The sequence below is a fragment of the Salmo salar genome, chromosome ssa09, assembly GCF_905237065.1.
Source record: "Salmo salar chromosome ssa09, Ssal_v3.1, whole genome shotgun sequence".
In the NCBI taxonomy this organism is placed as follows: Eukaryota; Metazoa; Chordata; class Actinopteri; order Salmoniformes; family Salmonidae; genus Salmo; species Salmo salar.
The window spans coordinates 78,157,415-78,177,053 of NC_059450.1; the positions used below are offsets into that span (position 1 = coordinate 78,157,415).

The 19,639-nt window shown below is 42.1% G+C and overlaps 1 protein-coding gene across 1 annotated transcript in view; it reads left to right on the plus strand.

Moving 5' to 3' along the window:
* Positions 1-13,574, plus strand: part of LOC106611968 (protein FAM13B-like) — an 80,276-nt gene extending 66,702 nt beyond the window's left edge. Inside the window, 2 exon segments of the mRNA XM_014212686.2 lie at positions 3,810-3,911; positions 10,512-13,574. Of these exon segments, the coding sequence (XP_014068161.2) occupies positions 3,810-3,911; positions 10,512-10,635 (226 nt within the window). The 3' untranslated portion in view covers positions 10,636-13,574.
* The last annotated feature ends 6,065 nt before the right edge of the window (positions 13,575-19,639 follow it).

Genomic DNA, 19,639 nt, shown 5'->3' on the forward strand with positions numbered 1-19,639 from the left:
CGCTCTAACAATGGAAATACAAGTCCTCAATGATTGAAGGCAGACAAGATCAGGTGGGACCATTCTAGCCAATAAGTGAGCAACAGTAGTTTTTGTCAAAGTTGCCGGAATGCCACTTGCATCCACTTATCAGTACATTTGTAACAGCCTAAACCCCTCAAACTCAACTCTGGACCTAGAAGCCAGTTTCAGTCCATGTTTCCTTCTAATCAAGGGCTGATTTAGACCTAGGACACCAGGTGGGTGCAATTAATGATCAGGTAGAACAGAAAACCAGCGGGCTCCGGCCCTCGTAGGGTAAGAGTTGAGTAACCCTGGCCTAAACATTACAAAACTTCTATTCGATCAAATAATTTGACGCTCTCATAGACCTCCATACAAAAAAGGTTTATCTCACACGGATAGATTTTGGGAATAGTAAATACTCTCGCTTAGCCTCTTCCTCTTTGCCCTAGGTACTGACCTAACCTGACCTCTATAATCTGGTCACTACCTGACCTAACCTCTGTAATCTGGTCACTACCTGACCTAACCTCTGTAATCTGGTCACTACCTGACCTAACCTCTGTAATCTGGTCACTACCTGACCTGACCTAACCTCTGCAATCTGGTCACTACCTGACCTGACCTAACCTCTGCAATCTGGTCACTACCTGACCTGACCTGACCTCTGTAATCTGGTCACTACCTAACCTGACCTCTGTAATCTGGTCACTACCTGACCTGTTTGCCAGGGCAACAGCAGTCACTTCCTGCTTCTAAACACACTCTGACTTCCTGGTTTAATCTCAGATGATAAAACCCATTAAGATGAAGAGAGAGAGAGAGGGAGAGATAAATATATATATATATTTTAGAGGTCGACCGATTCAGATTTTTCAATGCCGATACCGATTATTGGAGGACCAATATATATTGGGGTGTGTGTGTGTGTGTGTGTGTGTGTGTCACTGAATGAACACTTTTATTTTAACTTAATATAATACATCAATAAAATCAATTTAGTCTCAAATAAATAATGAAACGTGTTCAATTTGGTTTAAATAATGCAAAAACACAGTGTTGGAGAAGAAAGTAAAACTGCAATATGTGCCATGTAAAAAAGCTAACGTTTAAATTCCTTTCTCAGAACATGAGAACATATGAAAGCTGGTGGTTCCTTTTAACATTAGTCTTCAATATTCCCAGTTAAGACGTTTTAGGTTGTAGTTATTATAGGACTATTTCTCTCTATACCATTTGTATTTCATATACCTTTGGATGTTCTTATATTATTGCCAGCCTAATCTCGGGAGTTGAATGGCTTGAAGTCATAAACAGCGCAATGCTTGAAGCACAGCGAAGAGCTGCTGGCAAACGCAGGAAAGTGCTGTTTGAATGAATGCTTACGAGCCTGCTGCTGCCTACCACCGCTCAGTCAGACAGCTCTATCAAATATCAAATCATAGACTTAATATAATAAACACACAGAAATACGAGCTTTAGGTCATTGATATGGCCAAAACCCGGAAACTATCATTTCGAAAACAAAAGATTTATTCTTTCAGTGAAATACAGAACCGTTACGTATTTTAACTAACGGGTGGCATCCCTAAGTCTAACTATTGCTGTTACATTGCACAACCTTCAATGTTATTTCATAATTATGTAAAATTCTGGTAAATTAATTACTGTCTTTGTTAGGAAGAAATGGTCTTCACACAGTTCGCAACGAGCCAGGCGACCCAAACTGCTGCATATACCCTGACTCTGCTTGCACAGAACGCAAGAGAAGTGACACAATTTCCCTAGTTAAAAGAAATTCATGTTAGCAGGCAATATTAACTAAATATGCAGGTTTTAAAAAATATAGTTCTGTATTGATTTTAAGAAAGGCATTGATGTTTATGGTTAGATACACATTGGTGCAACAACAGTGCTTTTTTCGCGAATGCGCTTGTTAAATCATCACCCGTTTGGCGAAGTAGGTTGTGATTCGATTATAAATGAACAGGCACTGCATCGATTATATGCAACGCAGGACAAGCTAGATAAACTAGTAATATCATCAACCATGTGAAGTTAACTAGCGATTATGTTAAGATTGATCGTTTTTCATAAGATAAGTTTAATGCTACCTAGCAACTTACCTTGGCTCCTTGCTGCACTTGCGTAACAGGTAGTTGGCCTGCCACGCAGTCTCCTCGTGAAGTTCAATGTAATCGGCCATAATCGGTGTCCAAAAATGCAGATGCCCTAATTAATCGGCATACCTCATTAATCGGTCGACCGCATATATATATATATATATATATATATATAAGAGAGAGAGACATTCAAGGGTTTTTCTTTATTTTTACTATTTTCTACATTGTAGAATAATAGTGAAGACATCAAAACTATGAAATGACACATGGATCATGTAGTAGTAACAAAAAGTGTTAAATACATTTTAATGTTTTAGATTTTTCAAAGTAGCCACGCTTTGACTTGACAGCTTTGCACACTTTTGGCATTCTCTCAACCAGCTTCATGAGGAAGGCTTTTCCAACAGTCTTGAACGAGTTCCCTGCTTTTCCTTCATTCTGTGGTCCAACTCATCCCAAACCATCTCAATTGGGTTGAGGTCAGGTGATTGTGGAAGCCAGGTCATCTGATGCAGCACTCCATCACTCTCCTTCTTGGTCAAATAGCCCTTACACAGCCTGAAGGTGTGTTGGGTCATTGTCCTGTTGAAAAACCAAAAACAAATTGATAGTACCACTAAGCGCAAACCAGATGGGATGGCGTATCGCTGCAGAATGCTGTGGTAGCCATGCTGGTTAAGTGTGCCTTGAATTCTAAATAAATCAGTGTCCCCAGCAAAGCACCATCACACCTCCTCCTCCATGCTTCATGGTGGGACCACACATACAGAGATCATCCGTTCATCTACTGCGTCTCACAAAGACACGGCGGTTGGAACCAAATTTCCACCGGTCTAATGTCCATTGATCGTGTTTCTTGGCCAAATCAAGTCTCTTGTTCTTATTGGTGTCCTTTAGTAGTTAGCATTTATTTGGGCTGCAATCTGAGGTGCAGTTAACGCTAATGAATTTATCCTCTGCAGCAGAGGTAACTCTGGGTCTTCCTTTCCTGTGGCGGTCCTCATGAGAGACCGTATCATCATAGTGCTTGATGGTTTTTGCGACTGCACTTGAAGAAACATTCAAAGTTCTTGAAATTTTCCGTATTGACTCACTTTCATGTCTTAAAATAATAATGGACTGTCATTTCTCTTTGTTTATTTGAGCTGTTCTTGCCATAATATGGACTTGGTCTTACCAAATAGGGCTATCTTCTGTATACCACCCCTACCTTGTCACAACACAACTGATTGGCTCATACACATTAAGGAAAGATATTCCACAAATTAACTTTTAACAAGGCACACCTGTTAATTGAAATGCATTCCAGGTGACTACCTCATGAAGCTGGTTGAGAGAATGCCAAGAGTGTGCAAAGCTGTCATCCAGGAAAAGGGTGGCTGGCTACTTTGAATAATTTCCAAATTGATTTGTTTAACACTTTTTTGGTTACTACATGATTCCATGTGTGTTATTTAATAGTTTTGATGTCTTAACTATTATTCTACAATGTAGAAAATAGTAAAAATAAAGAAAAACCCTTGAATGAGTAGGTGTCCAAACTTTTTGACTGGTACTGTACACACACACACACACACACACACACACACACACACACACACACACACACACACACTGTGTTCTACATTTAATTCTATGATGAAACTCCTGGTTGAGATTGTCATGATGACGCCTCCTGTACAGGCCTGAGCTCCTGGAGCAGCTGTGGAAGGCCCGGGCTGAAAAGAAGAAGCTAAGAAACACCATCCGCCAGTTTGAGGATGAGTTCTACCAGCAGAACGGCAGGTCGGTACACACACACACACACACACACCCACCTACATACAGTGCATTCGGAAATTATTCAGACCCCCTTGACTTTTTCCACATTTTGTTACAGCCTTATTTTAAAATGGATAAAAGTATTTTTTTTCCCTCATCAGTCTACACACGATACCCCATAATGACAAAGTGAAAACAGGTTTTTATAAATGTTTGCAAATGTATTAAAAATTAAAACAGAATTACCTTATTTACATAAGTATTCAGATCCTTTTCTATGAGACTCTAAATTGATATAATTGATATAATATAAGGTCCCAGAGTTGACAGTGCATGTCACAGCAAAAACCAAGCCATGAGGTCGAAGGAATTGTAGAGCTCCTAGACAGGATTGTGTCAAAGCACAGATCTGGGGAAGGGTACCAAAACATGTCTGCAGCATTGAAGGTCCCCAAGAACACAGTGGTCTCCATAATTCTTAAATGGAAGAAGTTTGGAACCACCAAGATTCTTCCTAGAGGTGGCCGCCTGGCCAAACTGAGCAATCGGGGGAGAAGGGCTTTGATCAGGCAGGTGACCAAGAACTCGATGGTCACTGTGACAGAGCTCCAGTTTTCCAAAAGGCACCTAAAGGACTCTGACCATGAGAAAAAAGATTCTCTGGTCTGATGAAACGAAGATCAAATCAAATTTATTTTTATATAGCCCTTCGTACATCAGCTGATATTCTCAAAGTGCTGTACAGAAACCCAGCCTAAAACCCCAAACAGCAAGCAAAGCATGTGAAAGAAGCACGGTGGCTAGGAAAAACTCCCTAGAAAGGCCAAAAACCTAGGAAGAAACCTAGAGAGGAACCAGGCTATGAGGGGTGGCCAGTCCTCTTCTGGCTGTGCAGGGTGGATATTATAACAGAACATGGTCAAAATGTTAAAATGTTAAAATGTTCATAAATGACCAGCATGGTCAAATAATAATAATCATAGTAGTTGTCGAGGGTGCAACAAGCACGTCCGGTGAACAGGTCAGGGTTCCATAGCCGCAGGCAGAACAGTTGAAACTGGAGCAGCAGCACGGCCAGGTGGACTGGGGACAGCAAGGAGTCATCATACCAGGTAGTCCTGAGGCATGGTCCTAGGGCTCAGGTCCTCCGAGAGAAAGACAGAAAGAGAGAAAGAGAGAATTAGAGAGAGCATATTTAAATACACACAGGACACCGGATAAGACAAGAGAAATACTCCAGATGTAACAGACTGACCCTAGCCCCCCGACACATAAACTACTGCAGCATAAATACTGGAGGCTGAGACAGGAGGGATCAGAAGACACTGTGGCCCCATCCGATGATACCCCTGGACAGGGCCAAACAGGCAGGATATAACCCCACCCACTTTGCCAAAGCACAGCCCCCACACCACTAGAGGGATGTCTCCAACCACCAACTTACCGTCCTAAGACAAGGCCGAGTATAGCCCACAACGATCTCCGCCATGGCACAACCCAAGGGGGGGGGGGGCCAACCCAGACAGGAAGACCACGTCAGTGACTCAACCCACTCAAGTGACGCACCCCTCCCATGGACGGCATGGAAGAACACCAGTAGGCCAGTGACTCAGCCTCTGTAAAAGGGTTAGAGGCAGAGAATCCCAGTGGAAAGAGGGGAACCGGCAAGGCAGAGACAGCAAGGGCGGTTCGTTGCTCCAGCCTTTCCGTTCACCTTCACACTCCTGGGCCAGACTATACTTAATCATAGGACCTACTGAAGAGATAAGTCTTCAGTAAAGACTTAAAGGTTGAGACTGAGTCTGCGTCTCTCACATTGGTAGGCAGACCATTCCATAAAAATGGAGCTCTATAGGAGAAAGCCCTACCTCCAGCCGTTTGCTTAGAAATTCTAGGGACAATTAGGAGGCCTGCGTCTTGTGACCGTAGCGTACGTGTAGGTATGTACGGCAGGACCAAATCGGAAAGATAGGTAGGAGCAAGCCCATGTAATGCTTTGTAGGTTAGCAGTAAAACCTTGAAATCAGCCCTTGCCTTAACAGGAAGCCAGTGTAGGGAGGCTAACACTGGAGTAATATGATCAAATTTTTTGGTTCTAGTCAGGATTCTAGCAGCCGTATTTAGCACTAACTGAAGTTTATTTAGTGCTTTATCCGGGTAGCCGGAAAGTAGAGCATTGCAGTAGTCCAGCCTAGAAGTAACAAAAGCATGGATTAATTTTTCTGCGTCATTTTTGGACAGAAAATTTCTGATTTTTGCAATGTTACGTAGATGGAAAAAAGCTGTCCTTGAAACAGTCTTGATATGTTCTTCAAAAGAGAGATCAGGGTCCAGAGTAACGCCGAGGTCCTTCACAGTTTTATTTGAGACGACTGTACAACCATCCAGATTAATTGTCAGATTCAACAGAAGATCTCTTTGTTTCTTGGGACCTAGAACAAGCATCTCTGTTTTGTCCGAGTTTAAAAGTAGAAAGTTTGCAGCCATCCACTTCTTTATGTCTGAAACACAGGCTTCTAGCGAGGGCAATTTTGGGGCTTCACCATGTTTCATTGAAATGTACAGCTGTGTGTCGTCTGCATAGCAGTGAAATTTAACATTATGTTTTCGAATGACATCCCCAAGAGGTAAAATATATAGTGAAAACAATAGTGGTCCTAAAACGGAACCTTGAGGAACACCGAAATTTACAATTGATTTGTCAGAGGACAAACCATTCACAGAGACAAACTGATATCTTTCCGACAGATAAGATCTAAACCAGGCCAGAACTTGTCCATGTAGACCAATTTGGGTTTCCAATCTCTCCAAAAGAATGTGGTGATCGATGGTATCAAAAGCGGCACTAAGATCTAGGAGCACGAGGACAGATGCAGAGCCTCGGTCTGACGTCATTAAAAGGTCATTTACCACCTTCACAAGTGCAGTCTCAGTGCTATGATGGGGTCTAAAACCAGACTGAAGCGTTTCGTATACATTGTTTGTCTTCAGGAAGGCAGTCAGTTGCTGTGCAACAGCTTTTTCTAAAATTTTGGAGAGGAATGGAAGATTCGATATAGGCCGATAGTTTTTTATAATTTCTGGATCAAGATTCGGCTTTTTTCAAGAGAGGCTTTATTACTGCCACTTTTAGTGAGCTTGGTACACATCCGGTGGATAGAGAGCCGTTTATTATGTTCAACATAGGAGGGCCAAGCACAGGAAGCAGCTCTTTCAGTAGTTTAGTTGGAATAGGGTCCAGTATGCAGCTTGAGGGTTTGGAGGCCATGATTATTTTCATCATTGCGTCAAGAGATATAGTACTAAAACACTTTAGTATCTCCCTTGATCCTAGGTCCTGGCAGAGTTGTGCAGACTCAGGACAATGGAGCTTTGGAGGAATACCCAGATTTAAAGAGGAGTCTGTAATTTGCTTTCTAATGATCATGATCTTTTCCTCAAAGAAGTTCATAAATTTATTACTGCTGAAGTGAAAGCCATCCTCCATTTGCGAAGGCTGCTTTTTAGTTAGCTTTGCGACAGTATCAAAAAGAAATTTCGGATTGTTCTTATTTTCCTCAATTAAGTTGGAAAAATAGGATGATCGAGCAGCAGTAAGGGCTCTTCGATACTGCACGGTACTGTCTTTCCAAGCTAGTCGGAAGACTTCCAGTTTGGTGTGGCGCCATTTCCGTTCCAATTTTCTGGAAGCTTGCTTCAGAGCTCGTGTATTTTCTGTATACCAGGGAGCTAGTTTCTTATGACAGATGTTTTTAGTTTTTAGGGGTGCAACTGCATCTAGGGTATTGCGCAAGGTTAAATTGAGTTCCTCGGTTAGGTGGTTAACTGATTTTTGTCCTCTGACGTCCTTGGGTAGGCAGAGGCAGTCTGGAAGGGCATCAAGGAATCTTTGGGTTGTCTGAGAATTTATAGCACGACTTTTAATGCTCCTTGGTTGGGGTCTGAGCAGATTATTTGTTGCAATTGCAAACGTAATAAAATGGTGGTCCGATAGTCCAGGATTATGAGGAAAAACATTTAGATCCACAACATTTATTCCATGGGACAAAACTAGGTCCAGAGTATGACTGTGGCAGTGAGTAGGTCCAGAGACATGTTGGACAAAACCCACTGAGTCGATGATGGCTCCGAAAGCCTTTTGGAGTGGGTCTGTGGACTTTTCCATGTGAATGTTAAAGTCACCAAAAATTAGAATATTATCTGCTATGACTACAAGATCCGATAGGAATTCAGGGAACTCAGTGAGGAACACTGCATATGGCCCAGGAGGCCTATAAACAGTAGCTATAAAAAGTGAGTGAGTAGGCTGCATAGATTTCATGACTAGAAGCTCAAAAGACGAAAACGTCATTGTTGTTTTTTTTTGTAAATTGAAATTTGCTATCGTAAATGTTAGCAACACCTCCGCCTTTGCCGGATGCACGGGGGGGTATGGTCACTAATGTAACCTGGGGGTGAGGCCTCATTTAACACAGTAAATTCATCAGGCTTAAGCCATGTTTCAGTCAGGCCAATCACATCAAGATTATTATCAGTGATTAGTTCATTGACTATAACTGCCTTGGAAGTGAGGGATCTAACATTAAGTAACCCAATTTTGAGATGTGAGGTATCACAATCTCTTTCAATAATGGCAGGAATGGAGGAGGTCTTTATACTAGTGAGATTGCTAAAGCGAACACCGCCATTTTTAATTTTGCCCAACCTAGATCGAGGCACAGACACGGTCTCAATGGGGAAAGCTGAGCTGACTACACTGACTGTGCTAGTGGCAGACTCCACTAAGCTGGCAGGCTGGCTAACAGCCTGCTGCCTGGCCTGCACCCTATTTCATTGTGGAGCTAGAGGAGTTAGAGCCCTGTCTATGTTCGTAGATAAGATGAGAGCACCCCTCCAGCTAGGATGGAGTCCGTCACTCCTCAACAGGCCAGGCTTGGTCCTGTTTGTGGGTGAGTCCCAGAAAGAGGGCCAATTATCTACAAATTCTATCTTTTGGGAGGGGCAGAAAACAGTTTTCAACCAGCGATTGAGTTGTGAGACTCTGCTGTAGAGCTCATCACTCCCCCTAACTGGGAGGGGGCCAGAGACAATTAATCGATGCCGACACATCTTTCTAGCTGATTTACACGCTGAAGCTATGTTGCGCTTGGTGACCTCTGACTGTTTCATCCTAACATCGTTGGTGCCGACGTGGATAACAATATCTCTATACTCTCTACACTCGCCAGTTTTAGCTTTAGCCAGCACCGTCTTTAGATTAGCCTTAACGTCGGTAGCCCTGCCCCCTGGTAAACAGTGTATGATCGCTGGATGATTAGTTTTAAGTCTAATACTGCGGGTAATGGAGTCGCCAATGACTAGGGTTTTCAATTTGTCAGAGCTAATGGTGGGAGCCGTCGGCGTCTCAGACCCCACAACGGGAGGAGTAGAGACCAGAGAAGTCTCGGCCTCCGACTCCGACTCGCTTAATGGGGAGAACCGGTTGAAAGTTTCTGTCGGCTGAATAAGCGACACCGGTTGAGCATTCCTACAGCGTTTCCCTCCAGAAGCCATGAGAAAGATGTCCGGCCGCGGGGACCGTGCGAGGGGGTTTATACTAACGTTACTATCTGTACTTACTGGTGGCACAGACGCTGTTTCATCCTTTCCTACACTGAAATTACCCTTGCCTAACGATCGCGTCTGAAGCTGGGCTTGCAGTACAGCTATCCTTGCCGTAATGCGATCGTTCTCCTGTATATTATAAGTACAACGACTGCAATTAGAAGGCATCATGTTAATGTTACTTAGCTTCGGCTGTTTGAAGTCCTGACGAACCATGTCCAGATAAAACCTCCGGGGTGAAAAAGTTGAATGAAAAAAAGTTGAGTGAGGGAAAAAGTAAAAATATACGGTAATGAAAAAGTAAAAAACCGTCAGGTATCAAAGTAAGATCGGCAACAAAAACGCACAGCAGCGTAAACAAGTCTGCAAGTTGTGACCGGAAATAGTCTCTCTGCCTGAATGCCAAGCGTCACTACTGGAGGAAACCTGGCACCATCCCTACAGTGAAGCGCGGTGGTGGCAGCATCATGCTGTGCAGGATGTTTTTCAGCGGCAGGGACTGGGAGACTAGTCAGGATCGAGGGAAAGATGTAGCATCATACCCAAGAAGACTCAAGGCTGTAATCGCTGCCAAAGGTGCTTCAACAAAGTACTGAATAGGGTCTGAATACTTATGTAAATTTGATATTTCCGTTTTTTTTATACATTTGCAAACATTTCTAAAAACCTGTTTGCTTTGTCATTGCGGGGTATTGTGTGTAAATTGATGAGGGGGGAAAGCAATTGAAACTATTTTAGAATAAGGCTGTAATGTAAAAAAAAAATGTGGAAAAAGTAAAGGGGTCTGAATACTTTACGAATGCACTGTACAGGGATGTTGAAACTTTAGTACCTGCGTCATCCCCCCACCATGACAGACAGATGAAGCGCTTGGGATGACTAGTTGAGTTGTCTCAGACAGTGCTCCTGTCTTATTTACTACAACAGTTTCTTTGTTTATGATTGTTCAGCCTTCCGACGCAGTAAACAACCAGCACGTATCCAACTGGTGTCTCAGGCCTTCTCCCTTTCCCTCGACAGGAACGTCCAGAAGGAGGACAGGCTACCCATGATGGACGAGTACAAAGAGTATAAACGGATCAAAGCCAAACTGCGCCTGCTGGAGGTGCTCATCAGCAAGCAGGATTCCTCTAAGTCTATCTAGAGAGAGAGAGGAGGGAGGGAGGGAGGCCACCCTGCTTCTTTCCATCCACCTGACTGAAGGTCCCCCATCTCACCCCTACATGGCCCCTCCCTTTTCAACCATCCTCCTACCTGCACCCCTGAGAGATGGCACAGCATCCACCGTATCTCACTACTGTCTCCCCAAAACCACCCATCAGATTCTGCCATCCCCAGCTAATGTTCAGTGTAGGCTCCTTTCTAAGGACTGATGAAGAAGAGACATCTTCATCCCACCAGTCAAGACTCGACACACCCTTTTGATTTCTTTCTACCTGTTTTATTCAGAGGAATTCCCTCTTCCTCTTTAGAGTTTAGTTTTTGTTTAAACTTTTTTTTTCTTCATTAACTTCATATATGGTAGTTTCTCATACTGAGAAATCCTATTTGACAGGAGCGTGTAGCGTGTTGTAGTCGCCCGGCCACAAAATGAACTCTCCCTCCCTCCCTCAGAGCAAGGACACTGCTCATTCTATTTCAGATATTGATTCAGTTAACCAACTCCATCGTCATCCTTCAACACTAGGAGGTTTTTTGTGTAGTCTTGAGTGAAGAAAAAAAAAGTTATTAATTCATGTATGTTTTCTTGTACATAAATATTTACACAAATGTTTCTATGTTACAGTATGTCATTTTTCTTTAATGAAGAAATTCTCTCAAGTTTGAAAACAAACTTACAGTTTTAAGTATTTTATTCTATTCCAATTGTTCTATTATTACACAATTGCCAGTATGGAAACTGAGCGAGTTTTATCAGTTGGGACTGGTTGGGCTCATCCTTTCTGTTTTTAGATTTTAATATTCAGTCATCACTGAAAGGAGTTTGACACACCAGGTGGGCAGGACAGCCAGTTAGGTTCATCACTTAGCATTGTTACCTTAACCGTCTCCATTTTCTGCCAATAAGGCTGGATGGCTTGACTTTAGTATATAAATATGTCCCCATTTTTATTTTATTTTTTATATAAATATGCGTTCAACTTCAGTTGCAGAGTGGATCTTTGTGAGGTGTCTTATTGAGTTGGCTCTGATCTAAAGCTGTTCCAACTGCATCAGTATTATGCTAAATACAGCATATGGCAGTGTGAGAGCGTGATGACACTGGTTGGTGGAGTGTATGGGATATGTCCCATAGTGAGCCAGAGTTTTTGGCCAGCCAATGTAGAGCCAGGTCATTGTCAGGTCCTGGGGAGTTGTCTGACCACAGAGCTCTGAGAAGGCTTTACCACGGCCAAGCAGAACCAATAGCACCTCGACCCCTAACATCAACAATTTGACCCTGTCCCTATTTATCCCAAAGTTCTTATGGGCTTCATTTGAAAGGTCACATGCAACTACAACAGAGTCAAAGTGATGCATGTTTGGAATGACACTGGGTTGTGTCTGGGCTTTTGGCGTCATGCCTCCTGCCTGCCACTCCGTAGATATTATCGACCCCAACCTTTTGACCCCTAGCTAAACTAGCAGTCAGCCCCGGGGCAGCCTCACATCACTATCCTTCAGAAGCTTTCTGGATTTGACAAGACCAAGCAGGAACTTTGTCTGTTCAAATGACTAGTTCTAGTCCTGGCGATAAAATACACAAACCATTTAAGATCTGTTGTAGACTAGATGCCTACGCACTCCTTAGGGCGGGGTGGGGAATTACTGCTGTAGGCTAGTTGTCCAGGAATGGTTTGGAATGAGAAGACATCCCCAGTGGCACTGACTTTAAAGATCTGCATCTGTTTCAGCAGGTAGAATATTGTCAGACCAACACACCCAGAATGACGGAATTTAGTCTTGCCTGAAGGACGTTTGCGCTGAACCAGGAGTTTGGCCTTCGTCTCTCACTGGGACAAAACAAAGTCCTGTAACCTTTGTTTGGGTTGGCAGGGTTTGGTGTACTCTATGTACGGGTGAACAGTGTGGAGAGGTTCTAGAAGTTATTTGCACAGCATTCTGAGAATGCAGCCCTTGTTTTGTTTGTAGATTGGTTCCTTTGTTTTAGAAGCACAATTTATATCGAAGGATGAACGTCAGAATTTGTATTATTTTGAACACGTTTGGCCGTTTTACTTTCTGAGATGTTCAAACATGAGTGTTTTTTTTAATGACCATTATTTAGTCTAATCTTTTTTGTAACCTCTCACTAATACTTCTATACAGTGTAGAATCTGTAGTGGATTGGAATCTTCAGTGTTTTGTATAAGCTAGACATTAGTTGGCTTGCATGGCAAAGATTTGTATTGTTTCTATTTTTGTGCCATGAAGATCAAGCAATAAATTAGCGTTGAGGCCTGTATCAATGGAATGTGGGGCCTTGTTAAACCCTGTATGTGCATTTTCTGAGTATATGGCTGATTAATGTTTAATCTATTAATGGAACTAGCTGTTTTCTACCTTGCAGACCAACCCATGAAACTCTGTCACTTGACTATAACTGCTGTGAGAGTTCCACTGCGACACAGTTTTCTGTCTGCAAAACCAGCATTTTTATCATTTTTGTTGTCAGCATAATGTTGTTTGGGGCACTGCTTAAACCAAATGTGACAAGATTATCAATGTGGAGACATAGATGGAGGCACATTTGGACCGAACATTCCGATTATATTATTTAAGAGTGAAATTGGTCGATCGATTTGATATTTCAATGTCAAATTGTCAAGGGCTTTTTTACTAGATGATTTTTGCATTGTACCTGCAGAGCCTGTTCATAGTCCCAGGCCATCCCACGCATGTTTGTTTTTCTGACCCAGGGGGCCGGTGGCAGGTTGCATCAACTGACCAGCCGATCAGCAACTGGCTCCCAGAGCTTCTATCTGTGGACCTACCTGTGTTTTACATCTATGCTGAACAAAAAATGTAAACTCAACATGTAAAGTGTTGGTTTCAAGAGCTGAAATTAAAGATCCCTGAAATGTTCCATATGAACAAAAAGCGTATTTCTCTCATGTTGTGCATTTGTTTACATCCCTGTTAATGAGCGTTTATCCTTTTGCCAAGATAATCCATCCAGCTGACAGGTGTGGCATATCAAGAAGCTGATTAAACAACATGATCATTACACAGCTGCATCTTGTGCTGGGGACAATAAAATGCCACTCTAAATGTGCAGTTGTCACACAACACAATGCCACAGATGTCTCAAGTTGAGGGAGCGTGCATGGCTTATGTTAGAGAAATTAACATTAAATTCTCTGGCAACAGCTCTGGTGGACTTTTCTTGCAGTCGTTTTAGCAGTATGTCCAACAGGCCTCACAACCACAGACCACGTGTAACCACGCCAGCCCAGGACCTCCACATCCAGCTTCTTCACCTGCGGGATCATCCGAGACCAGAAACCCAGACAGATGATGAAACTGAGTATTTCTGTCTGTAATAAAGCCCTTTTGTGGGGGAAAAACTAATTCTGATTGGCTGGGCCTGGCTCCGCAGTAGAAAACAATATTGATTTCACATGACTGGACAGGGGCGTCGCCATAGTTGGGCATAGGCCCACCCACTTGGGAGCCCTAATCTATGGATTTCACATGACTGGGCAGGGGCGCAGCCATGTGAAATCCACAGATTAGGGCCTAATTTATTTCAATTGACTGATTATATGAAGTGTAACAGAGTAAAATCTTTGAAATTGTTGCATGTGTTTATTTTTGTTCAGTATGTATGTATATGTTTGTGAATACTTGTTTTCCTTTATTTACAAATTATGAAGTAAAATCAGAAATTACGTATACAAAAATAAAGATTATAATTTACATGCCTTTTTGCTGAAGTTGTCTTCTTGGGTTCAACCTGAGGGGAAAGGTTACATTAACCAGATACAAATACATTAGCTTTATTGACAAATGTACTGCAACGTATAAAGCCCAGTATCCATGCAGCATCTAGGTGGTTTGCAGTCCATTGAGTCAGGTGAAGGCTATTAAGAGCTGAAATGTGTTTTTATGGAGGTCAGAGATGTCTGTGAGGAGAGGGTGACCATGACCCGGCAGAATGAGAGGAAAAACTCCTGAGTCTGCAGAGAATGGAGGTCAGCACGCAAGGCCACAGTTGGAACAAGCTCGATCTGTGATATATTACACCAGAAGCCCCATTTATACCTGCTTTTAACATGTGTCCTGATCTTGTCCACATTGATAGTGCCCACATTTTCAGGCAGGTGTAAACAATCAAAAGACACGTGATTAGATCTTAGTGACCACCTCTGGATATCTTACAAGTGTAGACAGATTTGGACAGAGAAACCATTTAAATCATTATCCACCTCCTAAAATCATTGACAGATGGCACCATTGACTGATTACATCAATACGTTTCTTTCAAAATAATATTGATTTATTGTAAGAATAGCTGTGAAATAATTTGCATAAAGGAAGGGACCAGGATATCAGTGGATGGAAAACACTTTAATACCATGTGTAAATACATTTCTTGAAATGTGGCCACAATCAGAATGTAGACAAGATCATGACAAAGGACCCATTTTAGCACCAGGGAAGTGTAAACAGGGCTAGGGATACACATAAATCCATCTCCCTGGGCCCCTGAATTACCATAGTACATGTTGATCAGCTGACCATATGTAGGCTTTATCAAATTAATCTTTAACTAAATGTAGTGAATGATCAATGTATCCATGAGACAAAAATTTTAAAATGTCATTGCCAATCACACACTACCAGGGGAAAGAGCATGACCAGGTTGTCTTTTTTTATGTGTTACTGCTGCCCTCTAGTGTTCACAACCAACACTAAAACTTGAGTAAAACTAAAGTCACGCTTTATTTGGAGAGTCGCCCTAGATGGCCAATAGATCCTCAAACTACAAAGTGCAACAATTTGTTTGGGTTAAGATTATGGCTACGGTCAGGGTTGAGCTGGGTGTGGACATGAAGCCATTCTAAGGGTTAGGGTTGCAGTTAGGATAGGATAGGGTTGAGGTTATGAAAAGATTAGGACCAGGGTCAGGGTTGCGGTTATGGTGGGTTAGGACTAGGGTTAGGGTTATGGTTAAACTAGGGGAAAACTGACCTTAAAGAGGACAAGCAAAGCTCAGGCACGTGCTCTCTAATTCTATTGCTCCTAGGGATCCATCTTTCTAAAAGTTTTTGTATAAGAAGTGTGAAAACATTCCCAGAGGAAGGTTAAGGGAAGAGCCAAGACCTGGTCTAGTAACCTCTATCTAATGAACCCTTTGAACCTTTCACCTATTACTACCTGTCAGGGCAATGAGATTGAGACTGTAACCTCATATAAATATCTTGGAATCTTCCTCTCGTTGTTGTATGTCTCTCATTAAACCATCGCAGGTGACCCCTCTGAGCTCTCGGCCTCCATTGATCCCTCAGGCAAACAAACGCCCCATGTTTTCCCACTCTCTCCTGACCAAAGCAGGAAGTTGCAATAGGCCTGTGCAACCCAAGGTTTGAAACCAGCACAAACAGAAACCCTCTGAAACCTAATCCTAGACTAACTTTAACCTTAACTCTAACCTTAACCCTAACCTTAACCCTAACCTTAACCCTTACCCTAGCTTCATGTCCACATCCCAGCTCAACCCTAACTTAATGTCCATACTCTGGTTCAACACAGCCTAGCTTCATGTCCACATCCCAGCTCAACCCTAACTTAATGTCCATACTCTGGTTCAACACAGCCTAGCTTCATGTCCACATCCCAGCTCAACCCTAACTTAATGTCCATACTCTGGTTCAACACAGCCTAGTTTCATGTCCACACCCCGGTTCAACCCTTACACTAGCAAACTGTTTCATATCAACAGTTGCGGTTGATAGTTTAATGATTGAGTATCTATAGACCAAATAAGGCTCTCCAAATACAGTTTGACCAACGCGTCTTCATTTCTAGCTTCTGAATTACTCATTACCACTGAGCAGACACTTTTATCCAAAGTATTTTAGTAACTACACTGAACAAAAATATAAACGCAACATTCAACCATTTCAAAGATATGACTTACAGTTCATAAAAGGAAATCAGTCAATTGAAAAACATTCATTATACCCTGATCTATGGATTTCACGACTGGGCAGGGGTGCAGCCTTAGGTGGGATTGGGAGGGCATAGGCCCACCACCTGGCAGCCGGGCCCAGCTAATCAGAATGTGTTTTTCCCCATAAAAGGGCTTTATTAAAGACAGAAGTACTCCTCAGCACACCAATTCTCTGGCAACAGCTCTGGTGGACATTCCTGCAGTCAGCATGCCAATTGCGTGCTCCCTCAAAACTTAAGACATCTGTGGCCTTGTGTTGTGTGACAAAACTGCACATTTTAAAGTGGCCTTTAATCCCCAGCACAAGGTGCACCTGTGTTATGATCATGCTATTTAATCCACCTCTTGATACGCCACACGTCAGGTGGATGGATTATCTTGGCAAATGAGAAATGCTAACTAACAGGGATGTAAACAAAATGAGAAATTAACTTTTTGTTCTTATGGAACATTTCTGGGATTTTTTATTTCATTTCATGAAACAAGGGACCAACACTTTACATGTTGTATTTATATTTTTGTTCAGTGTACATAGGATCCCTGTGGGACTGGAACACACAACTTTAGGCCACGCAATGCAAGTTTTAAAGGCAATGTTTCTGCAAGCAATGTTCGCAGAGACCACATTCACAGTTAACGCTGCATATGTTGGCTCAATCGGAAATATTGCATTGTCTAAATCGCCGATGGGATTGAATCCCAGCTTTGATATTGCAACTTGCTAGTGTGCTATACTCTTATCAGAGTAATATATCATTGTCGAATTATAGAATATTTCACAAAAAGACAGACACCACATCTATGTAAAAAAAAATATCCATATATACAGTTGAAGTGGGAAGTTTACATACACCTTAGCCAAATACATTTAAACTCCGTTTTTCAAAATTCCTGACATCTAATCCAAGTAAGAATTCCCTGTTTTAGGTCAGTTAGGATCACCACTTTATTTTAAGAATGTGAAATGTCAGAATAATAGTCGAGAGAATGATTTATATCAGCTTTTATTTCTTTCATCACATTCCCAGTGGGTCAGAAGTTTACATACACTACACTCAAATAGTATTTGGTAGCATTGCCTTTAAATTCTTAAACTTGGGTCAAACGTTTCAGGTAGCCTTCCACAAGCTTCCAACAATAAGTTAGGAGGAATGGGCCAAAATTCACCCGACAGGGCTGGTGTAATTGAGTCAGGTATAAGTCTCCTTGCTCGCACACGCTTTTTCAGTTCTGCCCTCAAATTTTCTATAGGATTGAGGTCAGGGCTTTGCAACGGCCACTCCAATACCTTGACTTTGTTGTCCTTAAGCCATTTTGTCACAACTTTGGAATTATGCTTGGGGTCATTGTCCATTTGGAAGACCCATTTGCGACCAAGCTTTAACTTCCTGACTGATGTCTTGAGATGTTATTTCAATATATCCACAATTTTCCTTCTTCATGGTGCCATCTATTTTGTGAAGTGCACCAGTCCCTCCTGCAGCAAAACACCCCCACAACATGATGCTGCCACCCCTGTGCTTCAAGGTTGGGATGGTGTTCTTCGGCTTGCAAGCCTCCCCCTTTTTCTTCCAAACATAATGATGTTCATTATGGCCAAACAGTTCTATTTTTGTTTCATCAGACCAGAGGACATTTCTCCAAAAAGTATGATCTTTGTCCCCATGTGCAGTTGCAAACCATAGTCTAGCTTTTTTGGGGCGGTTTTGGAGCAGTGGCTTCTTCCTTACTGAGCAGCCTTTCAGGTTATGTCGATATAGGACTCGTTTTACTGTGGATATAGATAATTTTGTACCCGTTTCCTCCAGCATCTTCACAAGGTCCTTTGCTGTTGTTCTGGGATTGATTTGCGCTTTTCGCACCAAAGTACCTTCAACTCTAGGAGACAGAACGCGTCTCCTTCCTGAGCGGTATGACGGCTGTGTGGTCCCATGGTGTTTATACTTGCGTACTATTGTTTGTACAGATGAACGTGGTACCTTCAGGTGTTTGGAAATTGCTCCCAAGGATGAACCAGACTTGTGGAGGTAAACCATTTTTTTTCTGAGGTCTTGGCTGATTTCTTTTGATTTTCCCATGATGTCACGCAAAGAGGCACGGAGTTTGAAGGTAGGCCTTGAAATACATCGACAGGTACACCTCCAATTGACTCAAATGATGTCAATTAGCCTATATGAAGCTTATAAAGCCATGAAAATATTTTCTGGAATTTTCCAAGCTGTTTAAAGGCAGTCAACTTAGTGTTTGTGAACTTCTGACCCATTGGAATTGTGATACAGTGAATTATAAGTGAAATAATCTCTTAACAATTGTTGGAAAAATTATTTGAGTCATACACAAAGTAGATGTCCTAACCGACTTGCCAAAACTATAGTTTGTTAACAAGAAATTTGTGGAGTGGTTGAAAAATGAGTTTTAATGACTCCAACCTAAGTGTATTTAAACTTCCGACTTCAACTGTATTTATTCAGTTACACAGTACCAGTCAAAAGTTTGGACACACCTATTCATTCAAGGGTTTTTCTTTATTTTTACTATTTTCTACATTGTAGAATAATAGTGAAGACATCAAAACTATGAATTGACACATATGGAATCCTGTAGTAACCAAAAAAGTGTTAAACAAATTAAAATCTATTTTAGATTCTTCAAAGTAGCCACACTTTGCCTTGATGACAGCTTTGCACACTCTTGGCATTCTCTCAACCAGCTTCATGAGGAATGCTTTTCCAACAGTCTTGAAGGAGTTCCCTGCTTTCCCTTCACTCTGCGGTCCAACTCATCCCAAACCATCTCAATTGGGTTGAGGTTGGGTGACTGTGGACGCCAGGTCATCTGATGCAGCACTCCATCACTCTAATTCTTGGTCAAATAGCTCTTACACAGCCTGGAGGTGTGTTTTGGGTCATTGTCCTGTTGAAAAACAAATGATAGTCCCACTAAGCGTAAACCAGATGGGATGGTGTATCGCTGCAGAATGCTGTGGTAGCCA